Source organism: Nyctereutes procyonoides, unplaced genomic scaffold (assembly GCF_905146905.1).
Source record: "Nyctereutes procyonoides isolate TBG_1078 unplaced genomic scaffold, NYPRO_anot_genome, whole genome shotgun sequence".
Classification (NCBI taxonomy): Eukaryota; Metazoa; Chordata; class Mammalia; order Carnivora; family Canidae; genus Nyctereutes; species Nyctereutes procyonoides.
The window spans coordinates 48550887-48571583 of NW_026575131.1; the positions used below are offsets into that span (position 1 = coordinate 48550887).

The 20697-nt window shown below is 50.6% G+C and overlaps 2 protein-coding genes across 2 annotated transcripts; both read right to left on the reverse strand.

Moving 5' to 3' along the window:
- Positions 1-2: 2 nt before the first annotated feature.
- IL27RA (interleukin 27 receptor subunit alpha) lies at positions 3-15991 on the reverse strand. The gene is made up of 14 exons (XM_055344011.1): positions 15849-15991; positions 15341-15458; positions 12333-12490; positions 12088-12245; positions 11164-11323; positions 10991-11061; positions 8676-8859; positions 8387-8575; positions 6023-6124; positions 5789-5947; positions 1614-1739; positions 1113-1206; positions 851-944; positions 3-726 (listed from the first exon to the last, which is right to left on the reverse strand). The coding sequence occupies exons 1-14, from the start codon at positions 15958-15960 to the stop codon at positions 469-471; spliced, it is 1983 nt and encodes a 660-aa protein (XP_055199986.1). The 5' UTR covers positions 15961-15991; the 3' UTR covers positions 3-468.
- A 780-nt stretch (positions 15992-16771) lies between these two features.
- Positions 16772-18581, reverse strand: RLN3 (relaxin 3). Its single transcript, XM_055344012.1, has 2 exons — positions 18388-18581; positions 16772-16988 (listed from the first exon to the last, which is right to left on the reverse strand). Exons 1-2 carry the CDS (start codon positions 18579-18581, stop codon positions 16772-16774), a joined length of 411 nt encoding a protein of 136 aa, XP_055199987.1.
- Between the last annotated feature and the right edge of the window lie 2116 nt (positions 18582-20697).

The window sequence follows — 20697 nt, forward strand, 5'->3', positions numbered from 1 at the left end:
GCTATAAAAACATAAAAGTTTATTTCTCAGGGTGGCTCTGAGTCATGCAGTCACTTGGGGACGGAGGCTCCTTTTCCACTTCTTGCTCCACATTCCCCTTCGTTAGGATTCGAGCTGGCTCACAGGCACGGTGATGTTCCAGCTCGCAGGGAGCGAGGGGAGAGGACGTGGAGGAGCTCCGACCCCATCTGGGCATCAGCACGTGGCACGTCTGCTCACGTTCCGTTGGCGAGAACTTGGTCCGTGGCCGCACCTGGCTGCAGGTGCAGCAGCGGATACAACCCGCTGTGGTTCTGTTATAGCAGCAGGACAGATCTGGGGAGGCAGCTGCCACTCTGGATTTCATACATTTGCCTTTGCTCCCTCATCCGTCCATGTTCATTTATTTTATTCCCGGTAGGGCCAGGCCCTTCTCCATAGGGGTCCTTCAGCCGGTTCTTCCTGGCCAGGTGTCCTCAGGCAAGTGACTCAGCCTCTCTGAGCCTCAGTGTCTTCATCTGTCAAATGGGCACCCCTCTCCTGGCTGGGGGTGGGTTCAGGCCAGAACTTGGGACCTGGGGGCGGGCCCAGAAGGCCTAGCTCCTCAGGGGTGGGCAGGAAGTGTTTCTCATACCCAGAGTCAAGCTGGGTGGAGGCCTGGGGGGGCTCTATAACCTGTAGTGGCTCCATGTCTTCCACTTTCAGGATGGGGAAGTCCCCGGGGGTCTGAGCCGGAGGCACCACCTCCTGGGGGAGAGAAGAAACAGGGATTCTGACCTCCATTCTCCCAGACCTGCTCCCACCCACTCCCCGCTGTCCCTGCATTCGCCAACCTCCCAGAGGGCCCAGGCAGGTCAGCCTTTCTGCTCACCTCCATGTGGGGCTGGCCAAAATTGCTATTGGCAGGATCAGGAATCTTCTCCCAGACCCAGCGGGGCAGTACCTTGTGCCGGAGGTGGACGCACCTGGAAAGTGGGTAACAGGGTTGGGAATCCAGGTGACCTGATACCCATGCCCAGGAGTGTCACACAGCCCTGAGGTGTCCCCTCACTTCTCCCCACCTCCCCCAACCAAAGCTTAGCTAGTGTCCAGCTGCCCTCCTGGGCAGACACCCACACGTCTGACAGCCTCACCTTCCAGAAGTGGCTAGGCTCATAACACAGACCATCAGGAACAAACCCCACAGGAGAAGAACACCTGGCAGGACTTTCCACTTCAGGGTGTTATCTGAGTCAGGGGGCAGAAGAACATTTGGACACCAGGGATGGGGAGGGATCAGGTAAGGGTCAAGGATGGGGCAGGAAAAAAAAAAAAAGGATGGGGCAGGGCTTGGGTGAGGGAGGCAGGTAAATAGGCAGGGCTTATGGGTGGGTAGGGGCTAAGGGCTGGGAGATCTTGGGGTGGGAGTGCAGCTGGTGAATAAAACAAAACAGTCGCTGGTGATAGGTCAAGGTCAGGGACAGGTGAAAGGGTCAGAGACACAGACAGCCCAATGATCCATTTAGCAGGGTCAGAGTGCCCTGGAGGTGTCACCAATAACCACCCCCACATCAAAAGGTTGCTCACTCACTGAAACCCCTATTTCCAAATGGAGCAGACCCCCTCCCATGGCAGTCCCACCCCAAACCCCCTACCTGGTAGGTGAAGCCGGAGGCTGGGACCAGGTGGCCCCTGTCCTGCGATGGTGGATGCGGTCACCCACAGCTCACAAGGACCCCATTGAAGGTCGGGCAAGGTGATGTTCTGGGTGCTGCCACTCACTGAAGGACACACCCAGAGAGGTTGCAGAGGCAGTCAAGTCTTACCTCAGGGCCTTTGCATGTGCTTCCTTTATCTGTCTGCAACATTCTCCCCAGATATCCACATGGCTCCCACCTTCAGGTCTTTGCCAAATTTCACTTCCTCAGTGAGATGTTCCCTGACTGTTACAAAGTTAGCTCCACAAAGGCCGTGTTCCCAGCACTGGGATCAGTGCCTGGCACACAGAAAGCAGTCAAAAATGATATATATTCAGGGGCACCTGAGTGGTTCAGTGGTTGAGCATCTGCCTTTGGCTCAGGTTGTGATCCGGGGGTCCTAGGATTGAGTCCCACATCGGGCTTCCAGTGGGGAGCCTGCGTCTCCTTCTGCCTATGTCTCTGCCTCTCTCTCTCTGTCTCTCATGAATAAATAAATATTTTTTAAAAATGATATATATTTGAATAAATAAAAGAATAAATGAGCATATCCCCCACCAGCGCATTAACCCAGGGAATGGAGATTCTCTTTAGATGATGGGAAGACATACACCTCCCAGAACTATATTTGTTTACTTTTTTTTTTTTTTTACTAAACTGCTCTTTTTTGTTTTCTTTTTTCCTAAAGATTTTATTTATTTATTCATGAGAGAGAGAGAGAGAGGCAGAGGGAGAAGCAGGCTCCATGCAGGAAGCCCGATACGGGACTTGATCCCTGGACTCCAGAATCATGCCCTGGCCAAAGGTAGGCGCCCAACCACTGAGCCACCTAGGGATCCCCCTCTTTTTTGTTTTTAAGCTGAAAGAGGAAGAAGCTTTTGGTTTGTTGTAGGATTGGGGAAGATAGGAACACTGATCCAGCTATATTGCCATAGAAAGATGTCCAAGCTAAATCAGCAGGTGAAAAAAAGGAAGTTGCAGGGCAGCCCTGGTGGCACAGCGGTTTGGCGCCACCTGCAGCCTGGGGTGTGATCCTGGAGACCCAGGATGGAGTCCCACATTGGGCTCCCTGCATGGAGCCTGCGTCTCCCTCTCCCTCTGCCTGTGTCTCTGCCTCTCTCTCTGTGTCTATGAATAAATAAATAAAATCTTAAAAAAAAAAAGGAAGTTGCAAAACATCACAGGGATAAGAGATTGAGGGGCCAAACTATAGTCTATAACATGGTCCTTTTTTAAAATAATAATAATACCAGGGTGCCTGGGTGGCTCAGTTGGTTAAGCATCTGACTCTTGATTTCAGCTCAGGTTATGATCTCAGTATCATGAGACTGAGCCCCATGCTGGGCTCTGCTCCAGGCATGGAGTCTGCTTAAGATTCTCTCTTCTTCTCCTTCTCTAAAATAATAATAATAATAATAATAATAATAATAAAATGTATATATAATATAGATATGCACAAAAACTTTAATCTAAAAAAATGGGGCACCTGGTGGCTCAGTCGGTTAAGCCTGAGACTTTGACTCAGGTCATGATCCTGGGGTCCTGGGATCGAGCCCCTCCTCTGGCTCTGCACTCAGTGAGGGGTCTGCTTCTTCCTCTCCTTCTGTCCCCTAGCCCCCACCCTGTCTCATGCTTGCTCTCTCTCTCTCTCTCTCTCTCTCTCAAATAAATGAAATTAAATCCTTAAAAATAAATACAAGTAAAAAATTTAATCCAATGATCAATATATACTTTTTGTAAGGTGCAATCATGGCAAAGTAATTATGTTAAAAAATAGGCTTTATCAGTTAGAGATAAATGCTGAAGCACTGATGTAGTTGGGTAAAGTGACACCAAAGGTTAGAAAAAAAGCGCAAGGGATATAATGAAAGACTGGCAGAAAGCAGGTAACTGTTGACACCTTGTGGTGGGCACACCAGGGTTTGTTATACTAGCCTCTCTACTTTTGTATGTGCTTGAATTTTCTATAATACAAAGTTAAAAATCTTTACAGAACACAACTCCTATATCTGTGTTAATGGATGGAAGAGGTGCCTGGGTGGCTCAGCGGTTGACCGTCTGCCTTCGGCTCAGGTCATGATCCTAGGGTCCTGGGACTGAGTCCCACATCGGGCTTCCCACAGGGAGCCTGCCTCTCCTTCTGCCTATGTCTCTGCCTCTTTCTCTGTGTCTCTCATGAATAAATAAATAAAATCTTTAAAAAAATAGATGGTGGAAAAAAAATAAAAATAAAAAAATAAAAAAATAGATGGAGGGCAGCCCCGGTGGTGCAGCGGTTTGGCGCCGCCTGCAGCCTGGGGTGTGATCCTGGGGACCAGGGATCGAGGCCCACATCAGGCTCCCTACGCGGAGCCTGCTTCTCCCTCTGTCTGTGTCTCTGCCTTTCTGTGTGTGTGTCTATGAATAAATAAATAAAATCTTTAAATAAATAAATAAATAAATAAATAAGTAAATAAATAAATAAATAAATGGAAAAGTGTGGAATCTGCATTATCAGTGTCAGTAAAATTATGAGAATGCTGATAATCTGTTTTTTTTTTTTAAGACTTTATTCATTTATTTAAGACGGAGAGAGAGAGAGCAAAAGAGTGAGCGAGAATGCAAGAGCAAGGTAGGAGGAGAAACAGAGTCCCCTCTGAGCAGGGACACCCTGCCCCTTGCCACAGCACGGCTGGATTCTAGGACCCTGAGATGATGACCTGAGCCGAAGGCAGATGCTTAACTGAGACACCCAGGTGCCTCTCTCTCTCTCTCTCTCTCTCTTTTTTAAAGATTTATTTACTTATTTGACAAAAAGAGAGAGAAGCAAGGCAGGGGGAGAATAGCAAGCAGGGAGCCTGATATGGGGCTCAATCCCACAACCCTGATACCGTAACCTGAGCCAAAATCAAGAGTTGGGGCAGCCCAGGTGGCTCAGCGGTTTAGTGCTGCCTTCAGCCCAGGGCCTGATCCTGGGGACCTGGGATCAAATCCCAAGTCAGGCTCCCTACATGAAGCCTGCTTCTTCCTCTGACTGTGACTCTGCCTCTCTCTCTCTCTCATAAATAAATAAATAAAATCTTAAAAAAAAACAAAAAATAGGGATCCCTGGGTGGCGCAGCGGTTTGGCGCCTGCCTTTGGCCCGGGGCGCGATCCTGGAGACCCAGGATCAAATCCCACATTGGGCTCCCGGTGCATGGAGCCTGCTTCTCCCTCGGCCTATGTCTCTGCCTCTCTCTCTCTCTCTCTGTGTGTGAGTATCATAAATAAATAAAAATTAAAAAAACAAAACAAAACAAAAAAAAAAACAAAAAATAAAAACAAAATCAAGAGTTGGGTGCCCAACCAACTGAGCCCCCAAGGCACCTCAAGAATGCTGAAATGAGGGGATCCCTGGGTGGCGCAGCGGTTTGGCGCTTGCCTTTGGCTCAGGGCGCGATCCTGGAGACCCGGGATCGAATCCCACGTCAGGCTCCCAGTGCATGGAGCCTGCTTCTCCCTCTGCCTGTGTCTCTGCCTCTCTCTCTCTCTCACTGTGTGACTATCATAAATAAATAAAAATTAAAAAAAAAAATTAAAAAAAAAAAAAAAAAAAGAATGCTGAAATGATATTCTAGATGACCTATTCCTTTAATGGGTCAGCTATGGCAATAATCACAGTTAACTTTTGTAATTAGGGAGGAAAAGGGTAACAAAGGCATTTTTAAAAAGGAATTTATGCCCAGAGTACTATACCCAAAGGTATGAAAAAGAAATATAAATCATACACAATCCTGCAATCCTGTTGACACTGTGGGCAATTCCTTTTCACATTTGTGCCTCTGCTTTGCTTGACACCAGGTTTATTTTACACAAATGGAACCATCTCGAGGAGTTTTGCCCTCTTTTTATCTTTTTCATTTAATAAAACATGACAGGCATCTTTCAATGTCAATAAATATAGATCCAAGTCTTCACTTTTAATAGTCAAATGACAGTCCATTATAATGATAGCCACCAGGGTTATTGTTCACTAGGGAACAGATGACATCCCAGACTTTCCCAAGGACTGAGAAGGAACCAAAAGAGGCCAACCTGGGGACAAGGGTGAGGTAGACTGATGGGTGGGTCTTGTGGGAGCTCGGAGCAGGGGGCAAGAGGCCGTGAAACTCACCATTCATGCAGACAGAAGGCCTGGTCCCACTCTGTGCACACAAGGTGTAGTGGGTGAGATGGCCCCTGAGCTGGTGCCTTGGGACCTCTCCCCATGCTATGGCAGGGGTCCCTGGGGGGGCATCCTGGAGTCGCCAAAGCACTGGCCCTGCTAGGGGTGCTGGGGAGAAAGCCAATAGGTCAAGGCCTGCCGGAGTTCCAGGGGGCTCCCCCATTCCCCAGCTCTACCACTTACTCAGTTCCTCTCTGAACCTCCAGACTGAGGGGGCAGGGGCCAAGCCCCAAGGAGAGACTGCTGTCACTGTGATTCGGTAGGGGACCCCTTCTTCAAAATTCCCTGGTCGGTGGAGGAGCAAATACAGTTAGAGTTGGCTTCCCCTCCCCTGCTCATTTCCTACTTGTTAGGCATCTTCATTTGTGTCTCCTGAAGGACATGCTTAGATAAATATCTGGGGAATGGCAATTTTTCTGGGTGGTAACCCCACACAATGCCAACAGGGCAGCTGGGAAGTGAGCTAACCAAAGGCGCTGGTAAATGAGAACATGTTCTCAATGCAGGCAATGGAAACGCGATCCCGCTGCTGACCTCAGGGGGGCAGCAGAGAGCATCAGCCCAGGGAGCCATCCCATCCAAGGAGGGAGGAATCTGGGGTATTTATCCACCAATTCTTACTAGTAATTCGTGAGCTGTATCTGAGGCAACTTCATTCACCAGCACGTCCAGCCTGCTGCTCAGACAGGCAAAATGCTTCAGTGACCAGAGAGCACCTTCAGGCCAGGAAATGCAGGTGCCAGAGGCTGAGAGATGCTCAAACCAGGCTACAGGTGGGGCCCTGACACCACCCATCATGGTGGGTGAGGCTCCTGAAGTCCCTTTTCAAGACCTACTGCTGCTGCCAGGCCTTCCCCAAATGGGAATTGTCTAGGATCAGGGTTCCTCCTTCCTAAATGTTCCACTCAATACCTTCTCATGCTCTCCCAAGTCCTTTACAGCAAGAATGGGCTCCCCAATGCCACACCCCAGCCCAGAACTCACTGAAAGCCTCCAGACCTGAATATCCAACAGCCTCATGGACAGCTCCATTTGGATGAACATCTCCAACACAACATATCCAAATGGATCCCCAAAATTTCGCCCCAGGACCTCCAATCAGAACCTGCTTGTCACCCCTTCTCAGTTCCCATCTGGTATGGTCCTCACCCCTTTTCCGGTCTATTCCTCCCAAGAGCAGCCAGAGAGCACCTGTAGACAACTGAGCCAGGGCATATCCCTCCTCTGCTTAGAACTCTCCATGGCTCCTACCTTACTCGGACCAAAAGCCCAAGTCTCTCTTGAGGTTCACCAGGCCCTGCACAATCTGCTTGTCACCTCCCTGCCCTCACCTCCTCCCACTCTCCGCCTCACTCACTCCACTCCAGCCATGTGGGCCTCCTCGCTGTTCTGCTAACAGATCTGGCACATTCCTGTCCCCTGGGCCTTTGCACTGTCTGTTCCCTCTTGCTTTTCCCTCAGACATCCTCATAGCACCCTCTCTTACCTCCTTCAGGTCTTGGTTCAAATCGGCTTTTCCAGGAACCTTTTCTAATCTTCCTTTCTAAAATAGCAATCCTCCCTCCTCTCCTTTGCCGTTTTATTTTTTTCTCCAATTACATTACTTGTAATGTACTTGTTTTGTTGCTGTTTGTTTCACTGGGCTGCTCATCCCACAAGGAGGTCAACTCCATGAGAGAGAGAGAGAGAGAGAGAGAGAGAGAGAGAGAGAGATGTGTGTGATGGCTCAGGGTCTGGCTTCAGAGGCCTGATTATGTGGTTCAAATCCTGGTTCTTTTTTTTTTATTTTTTTTTAAATTTATTTATTTATGATAGTCACACACACACACAGAGAGAGAGAGAGAGGCAGAGACACAGGCAGAGGGAGAAGCAGGCTCCATGCACCGGGAGCCCGATATGGGATTCGATCCCGGGTCTCCAGGATCGCACCCTGAGCCAAAGGCAGGCGCCAAACAGCTGCGCCACCCAGGGATCCCTCAAATCCTGGTTCTATGGGGATCCCTGGGTGGCTCAGCCGTTTAGCGCCTGCCTTCGGCCCAGGGTGTGATCCTGGGGTCCCGGGATCGAGTCCCACATCGGGCTCCCTGCATGGAGCCTGCTTCTCCCTCTGCCTGTGTCTCTGCCTCTCTCTCTCTCTCTCTCTCTCTCTCTCTCTCTCTCTCTTTGTGTGTCTCGTGAATAAATAAATAAAATCTTAAAAACAAAAAAACAAATCCTGGTTCTACCACCTACTTGCTGTGTGGCCTCAGGCAAGTTGCTTAACCTTCCTGGGCCTTTATCTTCATCTATACCTCAAGTATGATAATAACAGAAACCTACTTTATAAGGAAGTTTGAATAATTTAATGCTGATGGCAAATGCCAGTAGACATCAGCTGCTGTCACCGCATACCAGTGTCTAGAACATGGCATAGCACATAGTGAGTGTTCAATGAACACTGCTTGCATGAATTAGTGACACTTCAGCCATAATATTCTCTCCTGCAGGTGGACTCACAGTCTGCTCTGCAATAGCTGGGATGGGAACCCAGGTGTCCCAGAGCCTCACCTGGCAACAGAACACTGAGGTTCTCAGGGGGAAGCCGGACCCAGCTGAGGTTCTCCAGGGGATCACCGTCTCGAGCCCAGTCCACCACATGCTCCTGTAACTCCCCAGGCCCCCGCTGCCAAGTCACCAGCAGCTCTGTCCTCCCAGGAATGCTGCTGACCACCACATCATGGGGTGCAAAATCTGGACCTAGATGGGGGAGGAGAAGTCTGAGCTGTCCAGTTGGGGAGTCCTCGCCTCCGTCTCCAGGGAGTCCCATCACTGCTCAGAGGAAATCACAGCCTCTTACCCAAGCAGGCCAAAGAAAGGTTGGTGAGAGGCTCCCAGCTTGTGGCATTGACAGCAGACACCCCGACCCACTCTGCCTGGGTGGGGATGAAAAGGTTGCAGCAGGGAGCCGTCTTCTGGATCAGCTCCTGATCTTTGACCTGGAACCATACTTTATAGTTCATCTGCATGCAGTGCCCCCGGTCCTGAGGAATGAGAGGAAGAAAGGGTTAGTATCTTCCATTTATCAGGTACACACTGCATATCTCAGTGGGGTCCACCTGGAAAAACAGTCAGTGAAATCTTTCTGTTGGCTCCACTTTGCAGGTGAAGAAAATAAGTCTGAGGGGGTGCTCAGTGGCAGAGGTGACATGAGAATAAAGTTCCAGGACCAAAACAAAAGGGAAATGAGTGAGGCACTCCCCTTGGATGCAAAAGTTAAAAGGAAGGATATCAAAACCCAGTAATTAAGAGAAATTATATTTTAATCAAAATTAAAGCCAAACAACCCATGACAAACCAAATTTCAAGATTTTAAGTACAGACAGGATCTGACCCTGCACTTGCATGAGCCTGCCTTACTTGCCTCATCCTAGTCTGTGTCCTGTGCAATTCTTTGGGATTTCAAAATTCTTGCTGTTGTATAGAGGAAAAACTTTTGTAGATGAATATTCTAATAATGTTAACTGATCCTGGAAACAAACTCCTAAGACAAAATGGCAGGGGGACTCGTTTTAATACTCACTGAATTTTTCTTTCTTTCTTTTTTTTTTTTTAAGATTTTATTTATTTATTCATGAGAGACACAGAGAGAGAGGCAGAGACACAGGCAGAGGGAGAAGAAGCAGGCTTCCTGTGGGGAGCCTGATGCGGGACTCAATCCTAGAACCCTGGGATCACGACCTGAGCCAAGGCAGATGCTCAACCACTGAGCCACCCAGGAGCCCCAACACTCACTGAAATATTTAAATATTCAGAATACATAGGGACTTTCTAGGCAGTTTTTATGATCAATTCCTAGCACAATCTGTGTTCTAATTAGAGAATTCTTTAATTGCCCTGCATCACCTCACCCCTTTGAAGTCCCTGGAAACTGGCTCTACGGCCTGGCATGCAGCTGACTTTGATAAATGCCCTAACTGTACATGGAAGAAAGGGTTCTGACATTTCCTATGTGAGTCCATTAGGCTGTTTGTTAATCACATGTTCAAATAGTCTAGATCTTGACTTGGTTTCTATCTATTATGAAATTATTGATGGGGGTGCATTAAAATCTCCTACATTGGTTGCAGGTTCATATATTTGTCCTTGTAGTTCTGTCAATTTTTGCTCTCTATATTTTAAAGCCATATTATTAGGTACATACAGATTTAGTGCTCATCTCATATTGGTGACATAATTGCCATATGCCATTACCTTATTTTCCCTTTATCTTCTACAGAATATTACAATTAGAACACTCTGTCATACATTTTTAAAAACATGAGTATACAAGGGTTATCTATGTATTTCATTTCAGTATAGTAAAAGGGTGTTACAAGGATGTGTTATGATATGTGTCTCATTTTTCTTATCTGTAAAGTCAGTTAATATAAATGAGCATGTAGGCTAGCACCTGGTATGTAGGAAAAGCTCTGTGTTATGTGTGGTTAAAATTACTATCAGCTTGTGTGGGCAAAGAGATGGGCCCTTTTGTTTTGTCCCTTGCCATATTTACTGTGAGCCAGGGACCTGGAACACCTGAAACATAGTAGATGCTCAACAGAGTTGGATCAATGAGGATGGTTGCATCATTGCCTATCATCTCCTAATGCCATTTTTTTTTAAGATTCTATTTATTTATTTGAGAGAGAGCAAGATCACAGAGGGAGAGGCAGAGGGAGAAGCAGACTCGCCTCTGAGCAGAGAGCCTGATGCGGGGTTTGATCCTAGGACCCCCAAGATTACAACCTGAGCTGAAGGCAGACTCTCTACCGACTGAGCCAGCCAAGGCGCCCCAGCTTAATGCCATTTTGATACAAGCATCCAAGTCCTGGCACGCTGTGCTCTATTTTATGGAGCTGAGCTTCGTCTTGCTTTCAAACCTTTGCACCTGCTGTTCCCCTCTGTCTGGAACACCTGCACCCACCTTCATGTCTCAGCTCAGGTCTCCTAGAAGTAGCTGACATTGGTGGAGGCTTGCTCTGTGCCTTGCACTATGCTAGGACCTCTCTGAGTGACCCCTCCTGAAGCCTTGAAACCACCTCAAGAAGGCAGCATTGAAACCATTGCCTTGTTTATATTGTTATCTGGGGCTTCCTGACGTGCAGAAAAATGAAACTGATCACTATAGCTCACCTTCCACAGAAGCAGCCGTTCTTGTCTGACTGGTGAACAGGGGTTCCCTGATATCCATACGTCTTTTGGAGCTGTCAAGGATGAGGGAAGGGGTACAAATGAGAGGGGTATAGTGAGTGGTACAGACTGCCAGGAGAGGAGAGGTTGGAGGGGCAAAGCCTGGAGATCCTCACCAGAGGGTAGTGTCTGGAAGGACAAAATGGGGCTCCAATCGCTCCACAGATCCTCTTCTTTCTCCATTCGGCAACGACCAAACACCTCATAGCCTGTGGCCAGCTCCAGGTCCTGGATCTCAATAGGAGTCAGGGGTATGGACTTTACTTCTGGTTCCAGCTGGGGGATAGAGAGGAAAGAGCAATGAAGCTAAGAACTGAGTTGAGAGTATTTGACCCGATATGTCAGCAGGGTCCAACTGCTTTGTCCAAGACCATGGGGGTTCCAAGAACATAGGAAAAAAGATTTTATTTATTTATTCATGAAAGTCACAGTGAGAAAGAGAGGCAGAGACACAGGCAGAGGGAGAAGCAGGCTCCGTACAGGGAGCCCGACGTGGGACTTGATCCCGGGTCTCCAGGATCATGCCCTGGGCTGAAGGCAGCGCTAAACCGCTGAACCATTGGGTGTTCATTTAAACCAAGCCTTGCTCCTCATCCATAAAATGGGTAGGTATAAAATGCACCTACTTCAAAGAGTTCTTGTAAGGGTTCAATAAAGAGCCTAGAACAGTGTCTGGCACACAGTAGATGCTCTCTAAATGTCTTCGATCATTATTTTAAGGTTAAGGTAAGCTATTTGAGGACTTCTATTCATGCACACAAATGTTAGAGGAAGTTTACTGAGTTTCTCATAAATTCCAAGTGGAATGTGGATTGGGACTGCATGAAATTTTAGATTATTTGGGGTGGGGGTGACTTTTTTTTTTTTTTTTTAGTTGAACGAGATGCATGTACAGGCCTTTTGTGTGAGATATGGACAGACTCATAGGGCAAATAAGAAAGGGGCTCTCAGTGGCTCTCTGGGCTGGGTCTTTGATTTGGGGATGATGCCCTGGGACCTCCCTGGAATACAGTGGGGGAAAGGGGGCCCCTGACACTCACCAGGGTCCAGGTTGTCCCCTGGCATCTTCGATAGTAGAACTGACAGACCAGGACCTTATGGGGTGGCCATACAGGCGGGGCCCACTGGACAGTGGCCTCCAGGGGGTCATCCTCCGAAAAGTCCACATCAGGGTGCAGCCGGGGGGCATCTGGCTTCACTGAAGAAGGGGAGGCCAGATGCATTGAGCCGGGGCCTCCAGGACCACCCACCCCACATACAGCACACCCCCCATCCCGCCTGTTACTTCGGGTTTCCAGGTTCACGAAGACAGGGGGCCAGAGAGGCTGGCCTGCCTTGGTACCCCAGACAAGTAGTTCATCAGACATGGTAAGCTGTTCCCGTGGAATGGTCATCCAGCTCTGCCCGGCAGGCACTGCCACAGTCCACGTTCTGTTGGAATGGCTGTGAGGAGAAATGTGGGCATGGGAGGGGGAGGTGTATCCGGTTGGGCCTGGAGCCATAATGAGAACTCATCTGCCTGCGTTCAAATCCCAGCTCTGCTGCTTCAGAGCTGTGTGGCCTTGAACAAGTCACTTAGCTTCTCTGTGTCTGTTTCCTCGTCTATAAAATGAGGGTGACAGAAATACTAGCTGAAGGACAAAAGAATGAGGGGAATCAATGAGATAATGACTGAAAAGTGCTTAGAACAGCACTGGGCGCCCAATACACGTTACGTGAGCATCGCATGTTGTGTTTATCCACACCTACTTATATGTATGTACATTTACACTTATGCAACTATTCTGTCAGCAAATATATACTGTGTCAGGTCGTCTGGTCGAAGCTGGGGATAGGACTAAGATCCAAGCAAGCGAGGACCTTGCTCTCGGGAGCTGCTCTTCCAGCGCAGGAGGCAGACGAGGAACACGTGAGTATATAATTGCTGGCGGTGTGAGTGACAGAAAGGGCAGTCATAGGGTGAAGAGGATGCGGTGTGATGATGTGGTGAGGCACGACAGTGCTATTTTGGGGAGGGTGCTCAGCAGAGATCTCTCAGATGCGGAGACCATTGAACAAAAGCCCAAAGGCCATGAGGACAGAGCCCTGCAGGATGCGGGGGGGGGGGGGGGGTTGCATTTCAGGAGGAAGCAAAGGCCTTGAAGTAGGCTGACTGGTGTGTTTGAGGAATAGCAAGGAGGAGGCCCGCATGGCAGGAGAGGAATGAGTGAGGGGGAAGTGTGAGGAGGTGAGGCAGGGAGGTGACAAGCAGATTGTGCGGGGCCTGGGGGGGCCACAAGAATGACTTGGGCTTTTACCCTGAGCGAGGTGGGAGCCCAGGAGAAGGCAGAGAGCTAAGGAGAGATGGTCCCGGCCGCAAATGCTCACAGGCGCCCCCTGGCTGCTGTGATGCAGAACAGACTGTGGGCCTGAGGGTGCCAGCCAGGGTCCCAGGAAGGAAGTGACCCAAGGCACCACCCTGGCCAGCTAGCCACGATGGTGGGGGCTGGACCAGAGTGCCTGGCCAGGATGTAGAGAGTGCCAGATTCTGGATAATGTAGAAGGTGGAGCCGGCCAGGCTTGCTGACAGACCAGATGTGGGTGACAGAGAGCACCGTGAAGGATATCCTAAAGGATTAGATTTCAAAGGTTCCGAACAAGGCCTTCATAAAACAGCAGCAACAACAAAAATGCAGGTGTTGGTGAAGATGTGGAGAAACTGTAGCCCTGGTACCCGGCGGGTGGGAAAGTAAAAAATGGTGCCACTGCAGCAGAAAACAGTTTGGCAGTTCCCAAAAAAGTTAAACACAGAATGGCTATAGGACCCAGCAATTCCCCTCCCAAGCATAGACCCCCAAAGAACCGAAAACAGCGACTCAAGACTTGTATATGTATGTTCCTAACAGTGCTAGTCACGACTGCCAAAAGATGAAGAAAGCAACCCAAATGTCCACCAATAGATGAATGGGTACACAAAATGCGGTAGATCCATACAGTGAAGTTATTAGTCAGCCATAAAAGGGAATTGTGTTCAGATTCCTGCTACAACGTGGATGAAACTTAAAAATATGCTAGATGAGAGAAGCCACATGCAAAAGGCTGCATTTCCTATAATTCCATTTATAGGCAAATCCATAGAAGAGGAAAATCCATAGAGAGCAGTATGGTGGTTCCCAGGGGCCGGTGGGGGGATGATGATACAGTGTCTGTTAATAGGGATGGAACTTCCTTTTGGGGTGATGAGAATGTTCCGGAACTAGATAGAGGAGGTGGCTGCACAATACTTTGAATGTACCAAATACTACTGAATTCATTTTAAAATAGGTTAGCTTTATGTGATGTGAATTTCATCTCATTAAAAAAAGGGGGGGACCTTCTCTGACTCCCCTTTGTCTTATGCCAATTAAAACTAGGCCCCTCTGGAAAGGAACGGTGGTGACAATTGCACAACAACGTGAATGTATTTAATGCCACTGAACTGTGCACCTAAAATGGTTGAGAAAAAAAGATGGTAAATTTCAGGGGCGCCTGGGTGACTCAGCGGTTGAGCGTCTGTCTTTGGCTCAGAGCGTGACCCCAGAGTCCCGGAATCGAGTCCCACATCAGGCTCCCCACGGGGAACCTGCCTCTCTCTGTCTCTCATGAATAAATAAATAAAATCTTTTTTAAAAAAAAGATGGTAACTTTTACGTTTTGCCATTGTTAAAATAAAAAAAAAACAGCTTTCCCCCCTCCCACTGTGGTTCCCACTTTTCAATGCCCCTTTTACTCCTCCTTCAGCCAAATTTGAAATGAATTTGAGTTTGCAGCTGCGATTCATCATGAAGGAACCCAGGTCTCCCCCTTGACTATGGGCTCCACGAGGGCCAGGCTTTCCGTCTGCCTTTCATTGCTGCCTCCCTGGCATCATACCAAATTATCTTTTTTTTTTTTTTTTAACCAAATTATCTTTTTATACACTGAGAAGTTAGGCTACTTGCCTAAGGTCACACAGCCATAAAAGACAGCTTCAAATTATTAAGCAAATTCTCTTCACCACTGCCTAATTCCTCATATCCTCAGAACCAAGGTTGGGGGCAGGTTTCTTCATTACCGCCTTCTGATAGAGGAGGACAGCGAGGCTCAGGGAGGGAAGGCGACTGGTCTAGGGTCACACGGCAAGGAAACGTGGAAACCTGGAATCGAAGGGCTTGAGAGTGGGGGGGGGGCGCTAAGAAGCCGAACTCTTGGGGTCCTCTCAACCTGAGTATGCTGGGACCTGAGCGGCCACCCCTCTAAAGCTTCAGTTTCCCCGAGTCGGCCGGTTGTACTCACTACTTCTGGCTCTGGAGGTGCAGCGTGGAGGGGGCTCCCAGGTCCCCGAGAGCTTCCCACGAGCAGTTCAGGTCGCCCAAGGGTCCAACTCCATAGCACTGCAGTGGCCCAGGGCTGTCTGGAGAGGGAGGCAGGGTGGGGGGTGGAGGGGTGTTCCCAGGGCAGAAGGCTCAATTCCCCCATCCCGCGCATCCCAGAAGCTGAACTTCTGCGCAGGGTGGGGGGCCATCCGGGGGTCCCATCCGGGGGGTGAGCGGCAGGAAGGGGGCGCTGGGCACCCCTCCCCGGGCTTGGGGCAAACTCCTCCCCGCCCTTTCTACCAGCCACATCCTGTTACCAGCCGGAGCCTCCACCCCAGCCCCGGGCCTCGGGCTGCCCCCCGCCGCCGACCCCCGTCCCCCGGTCCCCCCGCTCTCCGCCCGCCCGGGGCCTGGCGGCGTCTCGCGCGTGCGGGCCGCCGGTGCACGCGGGGAGGCTCGGCGCTGCGGCGGGGGCGGCCCGCACTCACCCTGGGGCCGGGTCCGGTGGCACAGCAGCAGCAGCGGCAGCAGCGGCAGCAGAGGCAGCAGCCGCAGCGGCGTCGGCCGCGGCCGGGGGGCAGCCGCCCGGGCCGCTCGCATGGCGCCCCCGCCCCCGCCCGGCCCTGCCCGGCCCTGCCCGGCCCCGCGCCGCCGCGCCGCCCGCCTCGCTCCGGCCCCGAGCGGCGACGGGAAGCGTCGCTCCCCTGCCCGCCGCCTCCGCACCTTGCGCTCCGGGACCCGCCCCCTCCCCGCGCCGGAAAGTCCCAGGCGGCGGCGCAGGCGGGGGCCGCGGGCGCGGAGGGGCGCGGCCTGGGGCGCCGCCGAGCTCCGCGGGGACTGGTGCGCCCCCCTCCGCTTCCTCCCCCAGCGACGGCACACAGACGCTGCAAAGTCTTCTGGAACTTTTATTATCGGGGTTGAAGAAGGTCCTGATCCGTCCCCCCTGCCGGGCCTCCCACCGCAGGCTGTGAGGGGAACCCAGCCAGGGCTCCCGCCTCCGCTTCTAGGGTCCGCAGCGGGTGGGGGAGCAGGGGCTGGGAGAAAGGCGTGGGCAAAGGCCGGAGTGGAGCAGGGACACGATTTGGGCTGGTCAGGAGACACCGTGGTCTTGGCCACGGTGGGGGCAAGAGAGAATCAGTTTGGGCAAAGGTCTGGCGATGCAGCCAGTTTGGGTAAAGTAGGGGCACGGTTGCAGCCGCGTGCGGTATAGACCAGGCAAAGGCATGATGCGGCCTGGGGAGAGGGAAGGGGTCAGGATCAGAGGTTCCCATCTGGCCAGGTAGGGGCAGTTTGCTCAGGGTCGGAATAGGCTGGTCAAAGGTCAGGGTCATTTAGGGGGACTGTGTCCAAGGGCGCAGTGCCTGACCTCTGACTTGCTGATGAATGAATGCAGGAGAGTCCAGACACTGGTCTAGCAGAGGCTGCTGATCTCACTCTTGCTGCAGCCCCACTTGCAGCAGTTGCTGGAGAGGCCGGCCAGGACGTCGCGGCCACCACGCACAGCCCCCGGAGTTCCCTGCTGGCCCTCATAGAAAGCCCGGGGATACTTGGTCAGGGCCACCCACTCGCTGGAGGCTACAGCCTCATCCAGCTCACTGTCTGTGTCAGAGTCTGCATCTGGGAAGGGGAAACATGAAAAGAGTTAGTGCTTGGGGCTCAGTTTCTGTCACACCTAGAGTCTGGCTGGCCCAGCTACTTCTATTCTTGTGATGCGGCATCATGGTCAAAAGTTTTATTCCATTCCGGCCCGGGCTCCAGCTCTGATGGGCAGATTATTCAACCTCATTGAGCTTGCCTTTCCTCTCGTCATTCCTTTTCTCCTCCTCTTTATTTATTGAGAGCCTGATAGTTAAGAACATGTGTTTGGGAGCTGAACTAAGCACCAGTCCAGCCTCTCTGAATTATAATCCTGAGCAAATGAATTTACTGCTCTCTCAGTTTCCTTCTCTGAAAAGTGGGGATATGGGGGATCCCGGGGTGGCTCAGCGGTTTAGCACCTGCCTTTGGCTCAGGGAGTGATTCTGAAGACCCGGATTGAGTCCCACATCGGGCTCCCGGCATGGAGCCCGCTTCTTCCTCTGCCTGTGTCCCTGCCTGCCTCTCTCTCTCTCTTTCTCTCTCTCTCTCTGTGTCTTTCATGAATGAATAAAAGTGGGGATAATAATAACTTCTATTTTATATGGAGTAGATGAGATAATCAATACCCATAGAAAAGCTTAGAACAGTGTCTAGCACATAAGAAGCACTCAAAATAGCACTGATCCTTTACTGAGCACTTACTATGTGCCAGATACTAAAGGATTTGGTGCATTTAAAGGATCTAGTGCATTAACTCCTTTATTCCTCACAATGACAACCCCATGAGGTGGGTGCAGCTAGAACCCAGGCAGTGTGTCTTCCAGGTCCGTATACGTATCATCATCATCATGAAAGCCTTTTTCTATTCTTTTTTTTTGTTGTCGTTTTTGGCCAGGCCGTTGCATCTCATGAAACTAGACCCCATCCCCCCTGCTGAGCCCATGCTGAGCCCCCTGCCCAGCTTAGATGGTGTCCTAATCTGTTTTTGACTGTGTTGCCGCTTAACCATCCTGAGAGATTCAGGGTCACCTGCTAGGTGGTGGCAAAATCTGGCCTAATATACCACCTTGTACATAGTGGTTGAAAAGCACTTCAGCGTCAGTGTCTAAATGGCATCCTACCTCCCACCTACTCCCCCAACCTAGGAGTTGTGCCAGGAGCAGCCTTGCTTAAGGCAGGCTCACACCCGGCAGGTGCTCCAGAAATAGTAGCCAGTTCTCCGACGACTAGAGGCTGTGGATGGCTTGCCACCCCCATCCCAGCTCTGCTAACTGGCTCCTCTCACCTCGGCACAGCTTTGAGACTTGAGCAAGTTTCTCCAGTTGCATGTAGTAGGACAGGGACTCTTCTGTCCCCGCCCTTCATCTCATCTCCATCCCCTGCTCTTTGGACCATCCCATGTCCCATCCACTGCCCACCCCCTGCCCCTACACACTACCTCCCCCAGCCTCACCTGGAGCTTCATGAGTCAGGATGTCGGACCGTCTCCAGCGGGAGCCTCCGCAGGTGAAGATGACTGCTCGGATGAATTCCCGGCCGCAGAGCTTCACTCCGTAGGGTGATGGCCGGGCCTCAGCCCTCAGCCACAGCTCCCCAGCCAGTACCCACAGGGCTAGCAGCAGCAGCAGCGGGCGCTTGGCCATGCTGGACAGAACACCTGGCAAGTGGGGCGAGGCAAGGCAACTCCCCTGGGTGTCTGTGTCGCTGCTGCCTCCTGGCCCCCCATTTATACATCCTGGCTCCCCCGCACCTGTCATGGAGAAGGCGAGTGACCTCCCTTATCTCCTTCGGCAGAGGGGAGGCAGCACGGCCCTCCTCACCCCGACCTTTCCTGTTTCCAGGACCAAGTGATAACCTTTAACCAGGGATGGGGTGACGTGGTCCAGCTCACTGTCATCTTCAACAGAGAGGGGCGAGAAGGTCTCAGTTCAGCAGAGACCAGGAACCCAGACCCCACCAGATAGGAAGAGAGGGCACAGCCAGATACCGCCCCCCCCATAGGGCTGGACCTCCTCTGTGAATAATATTAGCAATGATAATGAGTGTTTCCCTGGTATGGGCTGCGAGGTCAAGCGCTGCTCTAAGTTTGTTGTATCTACTTAATCCTATGAAAATGATTCTCAAATTTGAGCAAGCCTCCGAATCTCCTGGAGGGCTTGGTAAAACACAGATTGCTGTGCCCTATTTACAGAGCCTCTGAGAATCTGCATTTGCAATAAATTTCCAGGACGTGCTGATGCTGCGGTGGTCCAGAAATCACACTTTGAGAGCCTCTGGACTAGGAGATTACGACTAAGATTATCCCCATATTACCTATAAGGAAACTGAGGCATAGAGTGGTGACACATGGTCCCCAGGCTCAGCTAGTAAGGCAGGGACGGGGGGCAGAGGATGAGGATTCAAAAGGGGCATCTGGTTCCAGAATCCATGCCCGACAAGGGAAAATTTTAAGGATTAAAAAAAATCTATTATGGGGACAGAGTTTGTTTTGCAAGATGAGAAGAGTTCGGGGATCCCTGGGTGGCGCAGTGGTTTGGCGCCGGTCTTTGGCCCAGGGCGCGATCCTGGAGACCCGGGATCGAATCCCACATCAGGCTCCCGGTGCATGGAGCCTGCTTCTCCCTCTGCCTGTGTCTCTGCCTCTCTCTCTCTCTCTGTGACTGTCATAAATAAATTAAAAAAAATTAAAAAAAAAAAAAAAAAAAAAAAGATGAGAAGAGTTCTGGAGATGGATGGTGCTGGATGCCACCGGGCACTTAAAAATGGTTAAGATGGTAAATTTTATGTGTATTTTACTGCAATTAAATAATAATAATTTTTAAATGTTTAATTTAGGGGCACCTGGGGGTCTCAGTGGTTGAGCATCTGCCTTTGGCTCAGGTTGTGATCCTGGGGTCCTGGGATTGAGTCCCACATCAGCCTCTCCACAGGGGACCTGCTTCTCCCTCTGCCTATGTCTCTGTCTTTCTTTCTGTGTCTCTCATGAATAAAAAAAATAAAATCGGGATCCCTGGGTGGTGCAGCGGTTTGGCGCCTGCCTTTGTTGGCCCAGGGCACCATCCTGGAGACCCAGGATCGAATCCCATGTCGGGCTTCCGGTGCATGGAGCCTGCTTCTCCCTCTGCCTGTGTCTCTGCCTCTCTCGCTCTCTCTCTGTGACTATCATAAATAAATAAATAAATTTAAAAAATATTAAAATATTGGGGATCCCTGGATAGCTCAGCGGTTTGGTGCTTGCCGTCAGCTCAGGGCATGATCCTGGAGCCCCGAGGTCGAGTCCCACGTCGGGCTCCCTGGGTGGAGCCTGCTTCTCCCTCTGCCTGTGTCTCTGCCTCTCTCTGTGTGTATCTCGTGAATAAATAGGTAAAACCTTTAAAAATAAATAAATAAATAAAATTAAAATGTTTAACATACATAGAGAAACTGGGAAATGTTGACAAATGGGTTCTCCAGAAAAGAAAAAAAGGCCCTAATTTGTAGCAGTTGTTGGTTTCTGGCCAATTTCAAGCACCAAAGTGATGTCAGCGTGGTCACGGAAGTCCTAACAAGTTAACCATCAGTTCTCACAAGTCAGTGTCAGCTGGCTCCAGGACACTGTTAGAATGTGCAATTTAAAGAATCATGGGATCCCTGGGTGGCTCAGTGGTTCAGTGCCTGCCTTCAGCCCAGGGCCTGATCCTGGAGACCCGGGATCGAGTCCCACGTCGGGCTCCCTGCATGGAGCCTGCTTCTCCCTCTGCCTGTGTCTCTGCCTCTCTC